The 21,463-nt window shown below is 45.9% G+C and overlaps 1 protein-coding gene and 1 pseudogene across 2 annotated transcripts in view; one reads left to right on the forward strand and one right to left on the reverse strand.

Moving 5' to 3' along the window:
* Positions 1-21,463, reverse strand: part of rhbdl1 (rhomboid, veinlet-like 1) — a gene marked incomplete at both ends in the record, with an annotated part of 75,210 nt that overhangs the window by 19,033 nt on the left and 34,714 nt on the right. Inside the window, one exon of the mRNA XM_083636267.1 lies at positions 20,712-20,824. Coding sequence (XP_083492393.1) covers positions 20,712-20,824 — 113 coding nt within the window. The remainder of the gene's footprint in view (positions 1-20,711; positions 20,825-21,463) is intronic.
* LOC310774894 (beta-galactoside alpha-2,6-sialyltransferase 2 pseudogene) lies at positions 30-1,041 on the forward strand (annotated as a pseudogene). The gene has a single exon. The product of its transcript is annotated as a beta-galactoside alpha-2,6-sialyltransferase 2 pseudogene (transcript).

Raw genomic sequence — 21,463 nt, forward strand, 5'->3', positions numbered from 1 at the left:
GGTGGTGTCAGATACCTGTGCTCGTGGGAATGCTGGCCTTGCTTCTGCTCTTCCTGGCCCTCCTCTCTAACTACCCGGACTTCAAGAGCTTTGCCGCCTGGTCATCCTTCGGCACAGAGAACTTGGGTTCTCACTCGGAGAGCGAGAGAGAGAAAGAGAGAGAGAGAGACGCCTACAAGGGCCACCGCAGGATCGCACAGAGCTCCGAGGAGCTGCTGTGTCAACTGAAGGGTCAGGCCCGGCTGAGGACACTGGATGGATCAGAGGAGCCCTTCTCCTCGCTGGGCTGGGCTGGTGCCACCCCTCCCTGTGGACCAACTCTACAGGCGGCAGGACCACAGCGCCTTCAAGACTTGTGCTGTGGTGACCTCAGCTGGAGCCATCCTGCACTCAGGACTGGGCAAAGAGATCGATACCCATGATGCAGTTTTGCGGTTCAATACTGCTCCTACAGAGGGATATGAGAAAGATGTGGGGACCAAAACCACTATTCGACTATTCAACTCACAGATTTTGGCCAAACCTGAGCATCGATTCAAGACAAGCTCCCTCTACAAAAATGTGACTCTGGTGGCATGGGACGCTGCACGTTACCCCGTCAACTTACACAAGTGGTATGCTAGTCCAGACTTTAACCTGTTTGGTCCGTACATGGAGCGCTGGAGGCTCCATCCTGCCCAGCCCTTCTACGTTTTTCACCCCAGCTATTTGTGGCAACTCTGGAACATGATTCAGCAGAACACTCAGGAGAGGATCCAGCCCCATGTACCCTCATCTGGCTTCTTGGGGATCCACCTGATGATGGCGCTGTGCGAGCAGGTGCACGTGTATGAATACATCCCCTCCATGAGGCAGACTGACCTGTGCCACTACCACGAGAGTTACTATGACGCTGCCTGCACGTGGGGTTCCTACCACCCGCTCCTGTACGAGAAGAGGCTGGTCCAGCAGGTCAACACGGGCCCCAAGAGGGACCTCAAGACGGGACGCGTCACTCTTCCCGGCTTCAGCACCGTCAACTGTGAGCAGGGATTCTGCTAGGCAGGGCCGGATCTACCATATGGGCAACCTGGGCAGGGGCCCTCAGTATGAAGGGGCCCTCCAATTTATTTATTTATTTATTTTTATTTTTTGTCGGGCTCATGTTGGGCTCCACAGAACTATGACACAAATCTAAGACCAATCAGAATAAAATAAAAATTGTTTCCAAGAAGATTAAGTCTCATGATTAAGTGTCATTGGATGGCTGTGGGCAAGTGATGATCAGGGGCATGGGAAGTGGAGGTGCTTATGGCGCTTCAGCATCCTCTCCTGTTTTGTATTGGAATTGCAATGTCAATAAAAAAAAAAAATATTAAAATGTGTTTATGTTTTATACTGCAATATTTAGGGTTTAGTTGAAGACTATGAGCAAAGCAAAGAGGGTGGATATGTTATTTTTGATGTTTGGTTTATAATAATAAGATAATAAAATATAATACTAAATAAGTTCCAGTGTTTCTGCCTGTGTTGCTGTCTGTTGTAGTGTAAAATGACCTAAAGGGAGAGCAGGTGGTGACATGAAAGTGAGTGAGAAAAGGAGAAAATACTGAATAATGACATCACAACAGTATCCCACACGTTCTGTAATCAAACATATAAAAGCAAAAATTGTATCAGATGGGGGACCCTGGGGTCTTGTCCCAAATGGGGGTCCGTGGTCTAATTTGTGTCAGCTTAGGGGACCTTGATGTGAGCTAGAGGACCAGAAGTGGGAGTTCGGCCTACTGTCAAACTCGGAAGTGTTGCATGCATAGAGCCTATTCAATTACGTTAGTACTTCAGTGAAGTGCTGACTCCTCCACAGACATTTTGTTCTCAAGTCTTATTATTTTAATAATTAATTATTCATGAAACTTGGACAGATTTGGATGAGATGATCAATTCCAACAAGAAATAGGTCATTTGTTAATGCCATGGGTCAAGGAGACAAACGCACTCGGAGTGCACCACCACGGAGCTAACAATAGTGTGGTGAGCTGTTTGGTTGTTAGCACCAGCGTTGTTAGCACCTCCTCATACAAGACACTTGTCAGTTGTCACAGATATGACAAGCCATCTGCGGGTGAGGGAGACGAGAGAACTGAAGACCTCGCGCTGAGAGGAAGAGAAGGGCTCCACAGGGAGGGAATCAACTGCTGTCTCCTGCTAGCTCCCCTCACAAATACTCTATGAATATTAAACGGGCTGTCATGTTCCTGCTTACGGGGGATTTGAGATTTAGGAATCTCTCACTCTGCAGGATCTGAGACGCAAAGTGTCCGATTATTTCTGTGTGCGGTTGACACTTTTCAATTCATGCAGATTATTCATGGTTGAGATGGCGAAAGTCATCATCAACATCCGCAAATCTTTTTGCGCGCTTTGCTTGCATCACACACAACTGCACTGCAGCACTGACAGTAAGAATGATTGTAATTTGAGTATGTGATAACTACTCACTTAAGGCTATATCAGTATAATCCCTAATGCAGCCAAAGGGAACTGAGCCTCTGGAAGACCAAACCGACCACATCATTACCATTACTCCAGGCTGCCCTTAAGCTATGGGTCAACTCTCTACTCTTCAGCCTCACAGGGATAAAGTACAGACAAGGGAAGGTAAGCTGATCCCAGGCCAGTGCTTGACACTGTGCCTGAGGCACAGGCAGTGTTCTGTCTGTAGAGCCACTCCAGTGACTGAACTGGAAGCTGCGCCAGAGCAAAGTAAATGCAGCACAAATAATAATAATAATAATAATAATAATAATAATAATAATAATAATAATCCTTAGAAAATATGGCAAATCATGCTTCTATGCAAACACATGCAACCTGATGCTACTGTATGTACCGGCTGCTTTTAAAGAGCGTTTACTACACAGGGCAGTGGCGTGCACAGTCATTTGAGGGGGGGCACACCTAATAATTATTCATAAAAAATAAAGTGACATATAGTCAGGCCCGGATTAATACAGTGTGGTGTGACCACACTTCAAGTGCCCGCCTCCTTACAAATTACATGTACATGTAAAAAATAAAAATTACTATGGCAATAAAGACCACAGATTTCCATGAATGTATTGCTAAAGTACAGGCTCAAAACACACACACACACACACACACACACACACACACACACACACTACAGAAACATGTAAGACACAAAATACTAACTAAAAACATTTTATACAGTGAGGTCAAGTTTCAAAAAATGGTCTCACTACAAAGAAATGGCTACTATAATGGGGACTAACATCACACATGAATACAATTGGGCTCATTGAATTCACAAGAGTCTCAGCTTTCCAGTCATCCCAAATTATGTAAATCCAAGACTTTTTATGGACCCCAGTATGCAGAAATATTCAAATAGAAGGTGAAAATAACACATTTATAGGCTACTGAATGCACACACACGCACGCACAAACACACACACACACACACAGACACACGCACACGCACACGCACAAAATGCATGTGTTTGCCAAGAACTGGATGGGATTATCATAAAGTGGGCATGTCTATAACGTGGAGACTCATGGGTACAAATAGAACCATTCTCATTCAGATATCTTGAGGTAAGAGATCTAGGGGCCGCTTTGAAAATGACAATCCCAGTTTTTGTCTCACCAAAATGAAGCCTAACTTTGGAGTGTTATTTAGCCGCCTTCCTGACAAGCTAGCATGACATGGTTTGTACCAATGGATGCATTAGATCTTCTAATTTGAGGATATCAGTATCTTCACTCTAGCTTTAAAAATGGGTCCTCTGAAACACAGTCATGTTGGCCATGGACGTGTCTTACAAAAAGGGCACTTATCATTGAAAGGGCAAAAGGGCAGGTGCTTGGGCACCACCTGGGGTCTATCTGTGCACGGCCCTGACACAGGGAGCTGTGAACTGATAACTGCCGCTATTTATAGTGGAGAGTACACACATCCCAGAGGAAGAGGAATAAGGTTAATATAGGTCAAGTCAGGAGTTGTACAGATGATACAATCATGACAAAACAGCTGAAATAACGGCTCCGCAACCACCTAACTCTTAAGTGGTAAAGATGGCTGCCTGCCAGCAGCTGTTTTCGGGAACTTATAGGATTGTCCCAGAACATTAATATGCATTGAGGTGCATTTCTTGGTTGGTCAGTCAATAAATTACTCGGGAGGGGACACTAAAGCGACAATGAGTGGTTATTTATTCATGTGATTCCTACTCACTGCAAGCAAATCTGGCAATCAGCACAGCGCGCTGCTCCAGCTACTGTACACGGCTACACAGCGCGTCGGTCCAGCTACAATCAGCACAACGCGTCGGTCCAGCTACAATCAGCACAGCGCGCCGGTCCAGCTACAATCAGCACAGCGCGTCAGTCCAGCTACAATCAGCACAGCGCGTCGGCCCAGCTACAATCAGCACAGTGCGTCAGTCCAGCTACAATCAGCACAGCGCGTCAGTCCAGCTACAATCAGCACAGCGCGTCAGTCCAGCTACAATCAGCACAGTGCACCGGTCCAGCTACAATCAGCACAGTGCACTGGTCCAGCTACACCGAATGACAACCGAGAGCCACTATTTTCAAAAGGCAAATTTACAAACATCCCACCAAGTGTGGTTTACCCTGAATCAAACTACACAAGTAGGTCAATTTATTTTGTCATCTTTCATTAATATATTACTAGAGATGAAAGATTATGCTAGGCAAATTTTGAGCCCTAGTAAGGAAAACTAAAACTAAAGAAAAGTACTAGCAGCTGATGAGAGCACATCAGTAGGGGAAACCTCTAGCCGCTGATAGGACAGACAGTTGAGGTGGCTCTATTTGTACACACTCACCTCTGACACATCTATCTCGTAATATGCATTCAATCTTCTGGCCCTGCACACAGATGTGCTGCCGTCAGCACTCCTCCGCTCACAGGCTCCCTCTCCTGGCTAATCAACTGGGGAAATGTCTGATCAGATTTATTTACCGCGCACAAATACGAAGAGAGGGAGAGAGTGATGGAAGGAGTATGACTGAGAGTTAGTGTAAGTGTATGAGGATGAGGAGGGAGGGGTGAAAGAGAGAGAGAGTAAACATCTTAAAGTTAGATCTCATAATAATGGGCCGTTCCATTTAAATTGGGAGCTGGGAATGTGACGGTTCAAAGGTCATGAGCTCCGCCGGTGACGTCACCTGTGCTCAGATTTTCTCTGCTGAACTCGGAGGAGCCTCACTAGCCCCAACCTCAAAAATCCAAGATGGCTGCTCTGCTCATCAACAGTAGCTAAAATCGGAGTAAATACTGTTTACTAGCACGCCTGTCTTTTTTGTGTCTCATTAAATCAGTCATACACACAGCACTGTCTAACATGTGGACATGTTGCTGCAGTGTTTGTATGTGCAAAATACCGCGAAATGCGTTGTTATCAACTGTTATTGCTAACGATGGCTAGCCTGTTTAGAGCTAACCCTGGCTGGTGTGATGTCACTCACCCGTAAAATCCTTCGCTCCCAGTTTGAATGGAATGCACGATAAGTCCAAAAGTCACGGCAAACCAGGGACTCAAAAGTAGCTTGTTCATTGGACAGATTTTCGTAAAATGTCATCTGCAAAGTTGGGGGTTGGCGTTGCGGCGGTCAAAACTGAATCCAGGCCCTCTAACTCTAACATGATTTGTTTGTTTTTTGTTTGTATACTTTATTAGCCCTGTATGGAAATGTATCCTCTGCATTTGACCCATCTTATACTAGGTACGCTACCTACAGTAGAACCTAGGAGCAGTGGGCAGCCACAGTACAGCGCCCAGGGGACCATCTCCAGTTCCACTCAGCGTTTTGGGGTCATTTTCTGTAGTTAGGATGATTATTGCATTCTCACTCCGAATGATCCACAATCTAAAACATTGCTGGGAATCCTTATTATGCTTGACATCTAAATTCAACTCACACACTGTAACACTTCGCGTAAGAATGCCACACATTGCTAAAACTGTTACCATGCATCATGACGGGAGGATATTGATTCACTTTGAATGACACGTCAACATTGAAGATATGCAAATGACTTGAATTCTGACATCCCAACAGATACAGAGGTGACAGATTTAGAGGTGACTGGAGTGGGAAAACAAGTACATTTGGGGCATCTGGCTGTCCTGTTCTTTCTGCTGGGCGGTGAGGGGGACAGTCAGGGTGACACAACTGGATGCTAGCCATCTGTCACATGAGCTTTTGTCTTCTGGAGAAGCTCATAGCTTCAAATCTCAAGAGTGGCGTCCATTTCTGAGTCTGATTTTCCACCATAATAGTACTGTCAGGCTGGGGAAACATCTATTAAAGATATGAAGCCCCTGGGAGAGAGATGGACACCTCTGAGATCTTCCAGACAGAAAGAGATAAGGAAAATGTCCTCGTCCTCTTCTTCAAGGGGAGTAGCATGACTGGCAATCATCCAATGTACCATCTTCATCCATCTTTAGGGGCCTTGGTGGAGTGTGGTGGGACCGTGGGAGGGGATGGAAAGCCTTTGGAATGGATGATGTTACAGGAGGGACCGAGTCTGAAGACTTTCACTTATCTGCAGTGTACAAATGTCAGTGCTGTGACGTGGAAAGAGCTTCAAAACCGTCAGCATTCCCCCGAAGATCAAAGCTGCAAAGCAACACACACCTGTCCACCTGCACCGCAGTCAAAGCAGATCATTAGAGAAACATCATCATACTTTAAAAGGCAGGCATCTCTGTCTGTATCTATCAGTCTGTGTCTCCTTTGCAGATCTCCAGAACCGTTCGTCCTATCAGCTTCTTCACACACTTGGCAGGTGTGTTGGTGGGAACCCGAGGAAGTGCAGTGTCGGATCTGGTGCAATTTGGACACGTGACACATTCAATATGACTCAACTTTGACTAAGCACTGCACCGCCGCGGTGCAAACAGCTTCCGCTGCAGCTGGACCACTCAGAACCGAGCGCCAGCACGCGCATCGATGCAGATGCCCCTGTATTGACACAGCCAGCTAAAATGCCATCTCTCTCTCTCTCTCTCTCTCTCTCTCTCTCTCGCTCTTGAGAAAGACACGACATGTTCATAAACTTTGAATAAACAAGCGAACAGAAAGGACAAGGACAACAGCAAGGACATCGGGACAACAAACTCTTCATTGCAGCTATGTAGGTTAGCCGTTAGCGAGACGGAGGATGGCCGGGGGCCATCGTGCAAAAAGCGTCGTCAGTGAGGAGAAAAGGAAGTTTCAGGAGAAATGGAGCAAACTTTGGTTTGTTGTTCGTCACGGGTCGAACATAGCTATGTGGCTAATCTGCTGAAAGATTAGCCACACTCTCACCGCATGAAGAGTGGGGTTTTCGTCAGTAAAGGTGCGTTCACACCGACCTATTAAAGTTTTTCCGCTGGCATCGAGTTTACATACAAAGTCAATGCAAACGAGCGATTGAGCGTATATTCGCCCGGAAGAAAAATCGTTGGGCGTCCGAGCGACAGAGACAGAGCGATAGGGCGAAAATTCGCTCGTCGCCCGAGATGAAATATCCCAACTTGAGCGAAACTTCGCTGCCATCAGTCGCTCGCTGTTCAACGCTGATTGGCTGCCGTGTGAGAGTGAGTCAAGGATCACACTGGCTTGGAACAAACCGCTGGTTTATTGTGTGGCAACAAACCGCATTGACAGCTGATTGACAGGCTGACAGCTGACATGAAGTGAAGTCTGTACTACCGGTATAGAGCTCGCCTTAGGAACACGCTGATAGGCTTAGCTTGTAAACAACTACGGTGGCTCGTAGTGGACAAACATCGTGACATTGCGTAACGTTATAGCCCCGATGTCTGTCAATTCTTGTGCCCGTTGACGAGCGATTTAAACAGAGCGACGGAGCGATTCCAAAGGGTTGAATCGAGCGACAGAGAGAAAAATAAATATCTCGGTGTGAACACAGCTTAAGCAGCACTGAAAATTGTGGTGGACATCCAAGTTAACGGAATTTGTAGGCAGCACAGAAAACTGACAGAACTGTCATGGTGTGTTGAATGTACCATTCGGACTAGAAAGCCATGTTAGGGCGGAGAGCTAAGTATAGCATAGCTAATGAAAGAGAAAAACAGGGCGAAGGGGCACTGCACTCGTTCAACAGAACACAGAGCTAACATCAAACATAAAGGTCTTTGTGGCAGCACAGTCCACGCCAAGCTCCGCCCAGGAGAGATTGATCAGATTTATCAATTTGGCAGTGTGCTCACACAGCCACTCCAAAGACACCTTGCCCTTGGTTTCCTCAGAGATTGATTTGGTTTATTCTATCACAGTCTTCTGCTCCGTCCAAACTTGCCACACAGGGAAAAATATGATAATATTTATGTTACCCCAGAGCCCTGGGGGGATCAGGCAAAAAATCAATACAGCAGCAGTCACATCCTCAGAGCTGCTGAGAGGAGAGCCACTCAACAGAGACCGAGTGGCCAAGGATAATCATATCTGATCTGCGCACGCGCACACGCATGTGTGTGTGTGTGTGTGTGTGTGTGTGTGTGTGTGTGTGTGTGAGTGTGTGCGTGCACTGTGCACGCGCGCATATGCCTGTAATGGAAGAGGCAAAGAGATTTCAGAAATTAGTGCGAGTGAACGTCAAAATACGCCTGCGCCGAAAGTTGTCTGCGTTTCCTGCCGCCTTTCTTCTCGGCTCGAGTGCACGAGGAGCTACAATTCGAAACCACCGAGCGCATTCTCATCACGACCGCGGCGGTTATCGCTCACGACTGCTTTTCAGCTAGCGGGGCACAATAGATGACCTTGGTAGGAAATTACACAAATTCTTAGAACATCCCATAGAGAAAGGAGCATGAAATCACTTCCCGTGCTCAAGGTTGTGAAACAACATGGTGCTATAGGGTGGCCCATCCATCCGGTTTTAGGTCCGGTTTTGAAATACCGTGAATTGTATGGAATCGGAAATCGAATCGGGGCCTTGTGTATCGAATTATCGTATAAAATTGGGAAATCAGTGGCGATACCTAGCCCTCAACCTGCATTGCCTATACATGCAACTACATGCACCCACCCAGTGGGACCGCCCCAGCACAAAGGGGGAACCTTCAATGAGGTTACATTATGAATATTCACCATCCTCGGTGTTGTTATCAGCGAGGCCACAGGGGGCAGATGTAGAGGAAGTGAGCTCGGTGTCACCCAAGAAGAGCTGACTGTAAGGGGGGGGGGGGGGGGGGGGGGGGGGGGGGGGGGCGGGGGGGATTACCATAATCACACCGGCAGCCGCTACATATTGCACCAAGGTCACCCTGCCTCCTCAACGCATGCACACTCCGGCCCAGCACCCAGGGGACTACATCAGAGGTGCGTTCAGGAACACACGTCCAGACTCCTTCTCGTTATGCAACATCAGCATTTGCGCACACGGCCTTCTGCAGCCAGGTCCGTCTAAAGTCCGACCTCGTCTACCGAGTATCGCACAGTGACGACGGAGCGCGAGGCCATGGAGCTAAAACGGGCACAGAAAATAATTGGTATTCAGCCTGGGAAGGCAACACAAAGACAACTCCGCAGCTCTGAGTCACGAAAAATGCTTCCTCCTACTTTCCAAACCCCCTTCACAAATTCACTTTGGGCCAATCAAATCACTGTGTTGTTAAATAGCTTTACACCAGCACTCGCAGTGAGTCAGGCCCGGAGTCAGAGCGTCACAGCCCAAGTGGAAACCTCTGGCATAGATTGTGCTTTATCTGGGTCGCTTTTTCTGTTTCTTCCTCTCTCTTCTGTTATCTTTTCATTTCATTCACGCTCCTTCACTAAGCTTGCTTGCTTTGCTGCTGATGGGGTGTGAGGTTGGCAGATTCAGTTCACCTGAATCTGACTTTGCTCCAAGAAAAACCCTTGCTGGAAGCCCATGTCATGATGTCAGGTCTGATCTCCATCGCTAGCTTTATTGAACCCCATGTGAATCGTATGTCTGTGTCTGTGTAGATTCATTTCAGTCATCCAGCTAGTAAGATGTGATTTTAACACATTTTAGTGGTGAAATAGCCAGGCAGGTTGATCTAACCCTATGTATCATACAATTATTTAGTTTAATCGATAATGTGTACATGTTTCTAAATATTTCTATTGACTTTGTATTACAGAAGAATTAAATAAATAAATAAACAAATAAATAAATAAAAAATAAAATAAAAAATAAAATAAAATAAAAGGACAGAAAAAAATTAACAGTGTTACTGGACAGTTTATAATGCATTTTTAAAGCATACATTTTCAATCTGATAGCCTGGCAGACAGAAATTCTAATGAATTGTACTGCATTGTGAATAGGAATAATTCTCACAGGGTTTCTTTATCATACTGACAAGATGGATAGCCAGAAAAATGCTGAATCAAACTAATAAAGGCAGACTCCGTGATGGACACTAACCATTCCCAGAGTCGAAATGTTGCATCAAAGTAAAGCCATAACTCTTGAGATTGCTCAAGTGAATATATTGATTTGGGGGCTTATGGATTTTATCACAAATTAAAGCTGTATTTCTAGACTTTGGGTATTCCTGTAGAACAAAATAACGTGCAGCTTTTCTGCACCGACCAAACTTCAGCAAAATGGATGATGGACAAAGTCTCTCTTGGCCATGTGCCAAGGTGCCTGCTATTCATCGGCTTCAAATATAATCATATTTACCCTGAAAAATTTGTGCAGTGGTCTTTTAAAACCCTCAATCAGTTATATGGAAACCAGTATAACACAGGGAGGAATGGGCCTGAAGCATGTGCCTGAAGGTACAACTGAAGCACTCCACTCACTTATTATCTGAATGGCCTTTTATTAACTTGAGATAATAGAGACAATGCTCCAGCTAAACGAGGGTACAATACAATACAATACAATACAATACAATACAATACAATACAATAAGCTATCATGTCCATTAGGGCTGTGGCGATTCACTTATCTCCCGATTCGATACTATCACGATTCTTGTGTGCCGATTCGATTTATATTGCGATTCTTAAGTATTGCGATTCGATATTACGATTTATTGCGATTTTTGTTTATTTTTTTCTTTTCTTTTTTCAGTTTGTTTGCTTTTTTACACTAGATTAGAACATGGGAAAAGTTGAATCATACACTAGAGACTGTATATTATATATCATGAGTAGGGCTGGGCGATATAGTTAAAACAGGGGCGGACTGGGATCATAATTCAGGCCGGGCATTAGATACCAAGCAGGCCAGGCCGATATGGGCCGACGCGCGTGAAATTTGGGCCGTTTGAAGCCCAATTTGGGCCGTTTGAAGCCAGATTTGGGGCGTTTGAAGTCCAATTTTACAATGAGATGCACCCACAACCCTGAAGTGTAATTATTACTTGAGACTAACTAATAAAGTAATAAAACCACTAGTAAACCAGTAGGTGGCACCTGGCCTGCTGTTCAGTGAGTGGCCTGACTGCAAGCACCCATTTTTTTTTTTTTTTTTTTGTGATTATAGATTCTGGAATAAAAGATCGATCCAAAAAATCGTGACATTAAAAATCGCGATACTTAGGTGAATCGATTTTTTCCCCCACCCCTAATGTCCATAGACTTTACAGCAGATACCTAATGCATACGCTTCTACCTGATATCTACATAAATCAGACATACATAAATTCCTAGGCGAGCCTAGGAATCGAGCGCGCGCGAGATGCCTAGTTATTCTATTTGGAGGCCCTTGGCATGGAAAGGTTTGGAAACCCCTGATCTAAACAACACTCCTGATGGCACATTCTTTGTTTACATCTTTTCCCAAATGTGACACCATGAGCTTGCTGTCATGCAACAAAACAAACCTTCTTGAATCCTTTCTATTCACCTTATTCCTGGACTTACGTTTCCCATGATTCTCAGCGGGTTTTTTCACTAGCAAGGAGGCGCACGCCGCTGTCAAAGAGTGGGAACGTTTGGCTTATTTTATCCGAAATGGCTAAAAATAGTAACGTTGTGTGGTTGCATGGCAGCGATATTTTACAAAAACGAGGTGAATGTCAATTCACTGGTACTGTACGGGCTTATTTTAGCCGAAATGGCTAAAATTAGTATGTGGTTGCATAGCGGACGCTTTTGTTTTGAAGGCTAAACGTCCAAACCGGAACTCTTATTATTGTGGTCATTGAATGTAGCTTTAGCGGTCTCTCTCTTTCAAGATTCAAGATATTGTCACTCTGTTGTACAATTATGCACGTGTGAAATTATTGTGCTGGGGGGCATCATTACAAGACATAGGTAGGTACAAAGTCACAACAATTATTATGATTATTTTCAGTCTCTTTCGCTATGAACGGTCCTGGGCGGAAACAGGCAACCGGCAGCTGGAAACAGGGAGGGAGGGTGTCATGGAAGCGCCCATGGTCTACTGCCCCTGTCAACACCCCATAACACACTTATCGGTATTGTGTGGAATTTGGTGTTATTTCCCCAAATCTCTGATGATTCTGAGTGGATGTTTTCCACTTAGTTCTTCGATTTTCCTCTTGGGCGCTAGCAGAAAACACTGGCAGGCACCAAAAAGCAGGAGAAAAACCTCCTGAGTCTGGGCACAGCATCCTCATCACACTGACTGCAGAGTTGAGTGGAACATAGTGGGTGAGGAGACTCAACCTTACATTGTCGCTATGAGAGGCTGCAGGCTGATTGGAGCTGAAACGTATGAGGTGGTAGAGGAGGAGGAGGCCCTCGGGCTATCAGGAAAAAGACAGTGTTTCTGGGATCTGTTGGTGTTCCTGGAGTACATGAAGAGACTGGAGGAGGCGTTGGCCCGAGGGAAGAACCACAGGAAAAAGATGGCAGATAATAAGAAGGCAAAGAAGTCCAGCTGCTTCCCTGCACTGTGGCACTTCATTTTACATGGATCTCTTCGAGATCGTCTCAAGCTTTTGACTCATCTATTGATGGACTTGTCTTTCAGATGATGCTCCTCATCCAGTGTTCATCCAGTAGATCCATGAAGGGTCACTGAGTGGATGCAGTATGATGACCAAGGACCAGGGACTATGCAATGTCAGAAAATAAGTACTTTTGTCAGTAGAGCCGCAAGGACAAAAAGTACAACATCTTCTTTTCTGAAGGTGTGCTACATTAGAGGATCAGTGCCATATATTTGCAAGGACACTTATCTACCTCCACTGCATAGCACAGATACATCATAAGAACTTCAAACGAAATCCCTCTTTTAGCTTCAAAAGACAGCCTGTTTGTGCCAAAATTCTTGCAATGTGTCAACGCCCACACATAAAAGCACAATACCTGGCGCAGGTTGCTGTTTGAAGGCAACTACTGAGCACAATACAACCTGAGAGGAGCGCCACTGCCCAACAACTACTGAGCACAATACAACCTGAGAGCTCCACTGCCCAACAACTACTGAGCACAATACAACCTGAGAGCTCCACTGCCCAACAACTACTGAGCACAATACAACCTGAGAGCGCCACTGCCCAACAACTACTGAGCACAATACAACCTGAGAGCTCCACTGCCTAACAACTACTGAGCACAATACAACCTGAGAGCTCCAACCTGAGAGCTCCACTGCCCAACAACCACTGAGCACAATACAACCTGAGAGCTCTACTGCCCAACAACCACTGAGCACAATACAACCTGAGAGCTCCACTGCCCAACAACCAGCTGAGCACAATACAACCTGAGAGCTCCACTGCCCAACAACCAGCTGAGCACAATACAACCTGAGAGCTCTACTGCCCAACAACCACTGAGCACAACAGAACCTGAGAGCTCCACTGCCCAACAACCACTGAGCACAATACAACCTGAGAGCTCCACTGCCCAACAACCACTGAGCACAATACAACCTGAGAGGAGCTCCCCTGCCCAACAACCACTGAGCACAATACAACCTGAGGGCTCCACTGCCCAACAACCACTGAGCACAATACAACCTGAGAGGAGCGCCACTGCCCAACAACTACTGAGCACAATACAACCTGAGAGCTCCACTGCCCAACAACCACTGAGCACAATACAACCTGAGAGCTCCACTGCTCAACAACCACTGAGCACAATACAACCTGAGGGCTCCACTGCTCAACAACCACTGAGCACAATACAACCTGAGGGCTCCATTGCCCAACAACCACTGAGCACAATACAACCTGAGAGGAGCGCCACTGCCCAACAACCACTGAGCACAATAGAACCTGAGAGCTCCACTGCCCAACAACTACTGAGCACAATACAACCTGAGAGCTCCACTGCCCAACAACCACTGAGCACAATACAACCTGAGAGGAGCGCCACTGCCCAACAACCACTGAGCACAATACAACCTGAGGGCTCCACTGCCCAACAACCACTGAGCACAATACAACCTGAGAGGAGCGCCACTGCCCAACAACAACTGAGCACAATACCTGAGAGCTCCACTGCCCAACAACCACTGAGCACAATACAACCTGAGAGCTCCACTGCTCAACAACCACTGAGCACAATACAACCCGAGAGCTCCACTGCCCAACAACCACTGAGCACAATACAACCTGAGAGCTCCACTGCTCAACAACCACTGAGCACAATACAACCCGAGAGCTCCACTGCTCAACAACCACTGAGCACAATACAACCTGAGAGCTCCACTGCCCAACAACCACTGAGCACAATACAACCTGAGAGCTCCACTGCCCAACAACTTCTTCTTCTGGCGTTTGTTCTTACTTTCAGCTCCGTTGAAGCGAGCCAGACCACTGTGTCATCGTCCAGGTCAATTAAGCCACGATCACCGTTTGGTGGCCGGTGTTTTGGGCAGCTATTCACCAGACAGCCATATTGAGACTGTATGAATATAAACACCAGACAGCCATATTGAGACTGTATGAATATAAACACCAGACAGCCATATTGAGACTGTATGAATATAAACACCAGACAGCCATGAGCAACAAGCCGGAAAAGGAGCAAAAATTAAGGGTTTCACTCAGTAATCAAAAGCACTGGGAAATGTCTATCATCCACAAACAATCATCTATAATTCCAGCAGTGTCCGTGTATCTGACATCATCAGTGATGTCATAAGATGATTTTGGTCAATAATGATTTCACTGATGACATCACTGATGCTGTCAGTGGGACAAAAACAATGTACCCATGGGGGGGGGGGGGGGGGCATGACGGGTATTGTGCACTAGTAAGTTTAAAGAGTGGACAAGACTGAGGGTCAATGAAAGCAGAACACACTGGAAAACACCATGTAGGAGTGCACGCACACACACACACACACACACACGTGCACACACACACACACACGTGCACACACACACACACACACACACACACACACACACACACACACACACACACACACACACACACACACACACACACACACACACACGGTTGGGCAGATCAATGAGATGAGGGAGGGAGACAGATAGGTGGTGGATACTCTATCCCAGAGGGAAATGCAGCATAGTAATCCAATCTATCTAGCTATCATGCTTTTCATTTCTCTCCCATGAAGTCTTCTATGTAAACTTCATATTTGCTCCAGAAAGTGAGTCTTAAATGCATGTAAGAATGTGATTACTCCGCAGTTAAAACGACTACACTCAAAATGGACAACACATGAAATCAACTCAAAACTTTGTTAGATCCACTTTGGCCTCAACTGAGCTGGAAGATAAACGACTGCAGGGAGCTCACCTGCTCACAGTCTCTTCATTTGATTGATGTCTCCTTGTTTGTGTACAAACTCAAGCCAAAGGTGTAGGCGTGTGTGTGTGTGTGTGTGTGTGTGTGTGTGTGTGTGTGTGTGTGTGTGTGTGAGTGTGTGTCTGTGTGTGTGTGTGTGTGTGTGTGTGTGTGTGTGTGTGTGTGTGTGTGTGTGTGTGTGTGAGTGTGTGCGCGTGCGCGTGCGCGTGTGTGTGAGTGTGTGAGCCTTCTAAGAGCAGTGGTTGTCAAAAGAAATTGTGCCAAGGGAAAGTTCAGCTAAACAACAAAATACCAATACTGACAATGTCAAAAAAGTCTAAGTCTTATATGATAATGTACGATAATATGATGTTTGTTTTGTATTTGTTTTTAATAGGTTCATTATAAAGCTCCTATTCTGCGCCAAAATATTTGATTGGTACTCTAAAGGTCTACAAAATAACCCTGGAGCCAGAGGCAGAACTCGCCATCTTCGGCTGCTCGGAGACCTATCTGAACTTCCCTACAGCTGTGTAACAATCTCTGACACAGGGGACAACTGTCACCAGAAGACTTATTCTGAGGCAATGGAAGTCCTCCTCTTCACCTTCTTTTCAGGTGTGGCTGATGGACATGGTCTCTGTTATACAGATGGAGAGACTGCAGGTCCCTGAGAACCAACTCGCTTAGAAGGTTCTCGGCTGTCTGGGACCCGTTTTTGGCCTACTTTGACGAGGTTAAGAATGACAAGTGACTGAGGTTAGAGGTGACGATGACTCGCCCGGCGGGTTTCTCATGGACCGCTTGTGTGGGATCCCATGCACAATATCTCCTACAAGCACATAAGCACCTTACGCGACTGGTAGCACCACGTTGTAATGTTGAATGTCAATGATGTATGCATGTTTTTTGGGCCGGTGCGCAGCAAGCGGCCCCTTTGAACCGCTTTGTCGGAATGAATCTAAGCACGACTTCACGCACCAGAGTTCTGTTGAGTGACATCTGCTCCACGCTGCTCCACGACAATCAAACGATGCCTTTCAACCTTTGGGTGGGAGCTACCAGTGTTGCCAGATGGGCTGGTTTTCCACCCAATTGGGCTCGTTTGGATTGCTTAGAAATATCGATTGCGTAAAAATATCAAAGTTGGTTTACTGTAGCCTAATTGGTAGGCTACTGTGGAGGGGAAGATTCGCTTGTTTTGGACAGGTTTCCTTCTCAAATATTTTGGGCTAGTTTTTGAACACCTTTTGGCCTGGAAACCATCAGCTGTATCTGGCAACACTGACTGGAACACTTAAAGGAACACTCTCGTCTGCTTTCCAGGCGAGGCGGCAGTCAACTCAAACGAGTGTGTGGAGCATACATGTCTAATGTGTGGAGCGGCTTTCTACCCCGGCGATGCGCGCGCATCTACAGTATGTGATGATGTTGCACAGAAACCCATCTATACAGTATTAAAGGAACACTCTGCCCATTTTCAACCAGCTTTGTATCATTAGAACATCAGTAGTATATCAGAAAACTGTAAACGGTTTTGAAGTCTGTCATTTAATTTGACAGTTATTGAGTGTTAAAGTGTGGACCAGTGACATCACTGGTCCACACTAACTCAAATTAATAACTCATTAACTCAAATCAACTCTCAATAACTGTCAAACTATTCATCATTCATCTAGTTTGACAGTTATTGTTATTAACTGCTCAAATGACCCAGCCCTTCAGATTACTTATTTTATTGTTAATGTAGGCATTACAGGTGGTATTTATGTAAAATGTAGAGTGACAGCTTGGAACAGATATAAAATTGAAGTTTCTACACTTCACTGCGGGTTTGTGATGCACCTGTGTTGAACCAATGGGCGATCAGCTCAATGCGTTTCTCGTCATCCTCTGTCCCTGCGCGCGCATGCACCCACTAATGTTTGTATACAAAAAACCCGTCTATAGCTCAGTGCTGGAACAAGAAGGACATGCTCCAGCTTACACCTCAATGTGTTCATTTGAGCGCTTTTACAAGATAACCGCTGTGAAACAATCACAAAACAAGGCGACTTCGTCAACCACAACTTCTACTTCAAGTTGTCTTTTAGAATCTAAAAGATTGAAAATCAAATATTGGTCGGCATTGCAAAGCAACTTTTATCATCCTATCAGGCCAGACACTTTATGCAGCCACAACGCACATTACAAACAATGTAAAGAGATGGAGAGGGAGAAGAGGAACAAGTAATATAGCCATGGGAGATGTAAGGAAGGACGTACAGCGATGTCATCTCCTCAAGTCCAATTTTAAAACTCGCCTTCCAAATGACAAACTGCCATCGGAGTGTTAATGAGCCTCGTTAACCCTGGAACTAACACTCCTCCCTCCACACACACACGCACGCACGCACGCACGCGCGCGCGCACACACACACACACACACACACACACACACACACACTTCCTTCACAAACTGCTCTCCTCTCTAATGGCCTGCTTTCCTATTGGCTGACGTTTGTGCCAGCACAGCTTCAATTTGAACTCCATCGAGCAGAATCAGAAGGTCAAGTTATTACACAACTCAAGTCGTCCATGGCGTTGTGACCGTGGACCTCCTCTCCCTCAGTGTCCAGGTGTTTGGCTGAATTGTTCCCTCTTTTGCTTTTCCACCATCTGCAGATGTCCGAAAATGGAGGCCTAAGCAGAAGAGCTGGATCTGAAAGTGTATTTTACGGTTTATTTACTTCGAACGGCCAATGCAAGTGGAACGGAATTAAGAATCAAGTTCAATTTCAAACTAGTACGTTCAACGTAGATTCAACTTGTGCAATGCAAATTCAACTTTTGATCGCAGTGATAAATGCAGTTCAAATTCAAGCTTTGGTGATACAGATGTTGGCCTTTATGTTCAGCTCATGGATTTCTAGGGGTGTCATGATACTAGAATTTCTAACTTCGATACCGATACCCAGGAAAATAAAATATTGATACTCGATACCGCATACCATTTTTGATACCATGGGGGGGCGGGGGTGACAGCACATCAAGAGGCATAAAAATAAGGGCAGCTGGACAGACAGACGCACGCTTCTCCATAATCTAGGCCTGACAGAGCTCATTAAAAACTTTGCACTTACACATCAGATTAGCCCTGCTCTAGTCATCAGCCTATCACAACACAGCAGATTACCCCTGCTCTAGTCATCAGCCTATCACAACACAGCAGATTACCCATGCTCTAGTCATCAGCGTATCACAACACATTTAGCTTGTTGAAGCAACAGATACCCACCAATGATAGGGAGGGAAAAGTCGGTAGTATGTTTGATTTTTCATTAAGAGAAAGCACTGCTGGTATCGATACTGTTGCAAATGATTATTGTATCCGTTTCAAATTTTTAGGATAGACACTTATCGATACTTTTGACAACGATACAGATTTCTTTTCCCTCTTGGTTCAGACTGCAGAGTACATCTCCACACAGCATCGCATCACAAACTGCACTTAGGCTAATTCCCCAGAGAGAAACCCTGCATTGCTCGCCCACTTTTTCTCCTCCAACTCCTGTGGCTGCTCTCTCTGACTCTCTCTCTCTCTGACTCTCTCTCTCTCTCTCTCTCTCACTCTCTCTCTCTCTCTCTCTCTCTCTCTGACTCTCCCTCTCTCTCTCTCTGACTCTCTCTCTCTCTCTCTCTCTCTCTCTCTCCCTCTCTCTCTGTCATCTTGGCTGCTCTCTCTCTCCCTCTCTCTCTGTCATCTTGGCTGCTCTCCCTCCCTCTCCCTCTCTCTCTCTTTGTCATCTTGGCTGCTCTCTCTCTCTCCTTCTGTCTCTCCGTCATCATTGCAAAAATAAATCAAAGCTACAATAATTCACGAGTGTTAAGTGTGATGTGTGTGTGACTGTGTGTGTGTGTGTGTGTGTGTGTGTGTGTGTGTGTGTGTGTGTGTGCGTGTGTGTGTGTGTGTGACACTGTGTGTGTGTGTGTGTGTGTGTGTGTGTGTGTGTGTGTGTGTGTGTGTGTGTGTGTGTGTGTGTGTGTGTGTGTGTGCGTGCGTATGCGTGCATGTGTCTGACTGATTTTCAGCTAGCACAAAGGAGTTTTGAGGAGCGTTAACTCCATTTTACTGTGTGCAGAGAGAAGACAGGAAATGGAGAAATGAGGTTTTTGGATTTTCAGTCCCACAGAAAGGAAAGGCTAAAAATCAGGTTAGTGAAGATGAATGGATATCACTCGATATGAATTAGGGCTGCTGCTCGACAGTAACTCAAATAACGGTTAGCGAGAGATTGAGCAGATCCCAGGGAAAAAGCTGTTCACAGTGCGGATCAAAGACGAAAAGAGGTTTACGCCTCAGTGTTGATAAGATTTCTGCAATTACAGACTGACAGCAAAAAAAAAAAAAAACATGACATAATCAGTGTGGATCTTAAATCCCCAATCTCCAAACTGCCTGGGCAGAGGACGGAAGTTAATGAGCTTTCTTGTCAACAATGACTCGAGTGGTGCAGCCCGCCCTCCGCCCTCTGCCCACCTTGACTCATTCCGCCCTCTGCCCACCTTGACTCATTCCGCCCTCTACTCACCTTGACTCATTCTGCTGCCGTGTGGCTTAGTGACCTGTATTGTTTAAAGGGCCAGGTCATGTATATAAAAACGATCAAAACAGGCCTCTCATGCATGTCGGCTTGTGCACAAAACACGTCCAAAAAAGGGGGGAAAGAGACACAGAGGATAGAGAATAATGTATGCATATTCTTTTGTTGATGTCCTTGTCTCATTTTCACCTTTTAACACTAAATCTGTATTAAACATATGATAACTATCCCTGGCCGGGTGGAGCACGAATATACCCTATGAGGCCCGGCCCTGTCTCTCATACTGTAACTCTATCAATAAAGCATAAAAATGTCAAAAATATATACATATTTAAACATATAACTAACCCTAAATTACCTGCTACATCACTAAATACAGATACTTAATGGGTTTATCTTTTCCGTGCACAGCCCACTGACACTCACCGGCCACCACTCCCGCCATGTAAAGCAGACTTATTCGTAAGATGCCGTGGACCATCTCCAGAGGCACGCCGATCATCAGCTGGAGTAAAGCGTTGAACCCCAGCTGCTCCAAACTGAAGAGAGGACAGAGAGGCACACATGACGGTGAGGGAGGAGACCTTCCCGTGTATCAGTCTTCATCTGAGTTAATGATCTACTGGTCGGTGAGAAGGTAGTCTCTCAAGCCAGACTGTCTCTTCTACATTCTGTGAATGCATCAGTCTGTACTTCACGCCCACAGAGCCTGGTCAAAGGAAGTTGCGCTGCAGACCGGAGGAAGTTCAAACCGATGCAGGTGATTGGAGAAACACCTGTATTTCTCCAATCACCCTCCATCCCCGTAAAGAGACGTGTAGGCGGAGGCATTTGAAAATTGCGGGAGCCAACTCGTCTGTTCTAAGAGATTCTTTTTTTCTTGTCCAGATTTTTCTCCCAAATTGTACTTGGCCAATTCCCCCTGCTGTCCCGGTCATTGCTCCACCCCCCTCTGCCGATCTGAGGAGAGTTGTCGACTACCTCCGATACATGTGCAGTCACCAGCTGCTTCTTTTTCACCTGACAGCGAGGAGTTTCACCGGCAGGACGTAGCGCGTGGGGGGATCACACTAATCCCAGCACCCCTCCCCCCTGAACAGGCACCCCCGGGCAACATGAGATGGCACTAATTGCAGCGACCAGGACACACCACCTTAATCCGGCTTCCCACCCGCAGA

This window comes from Poromitra crassiceps, assembly GCF_964638095.1.
Source record: "Poromitra crassiceps genome assembly, chromosome: 4".
In the NCBI taxonomy this organism is placed as follows: domain Eukaryota; kingdom Metazoa; phylum Chordata; class Actinopteri; order Beryciformes; family Melamphaidae; genus Poromitra; species Poromitra crassiceps.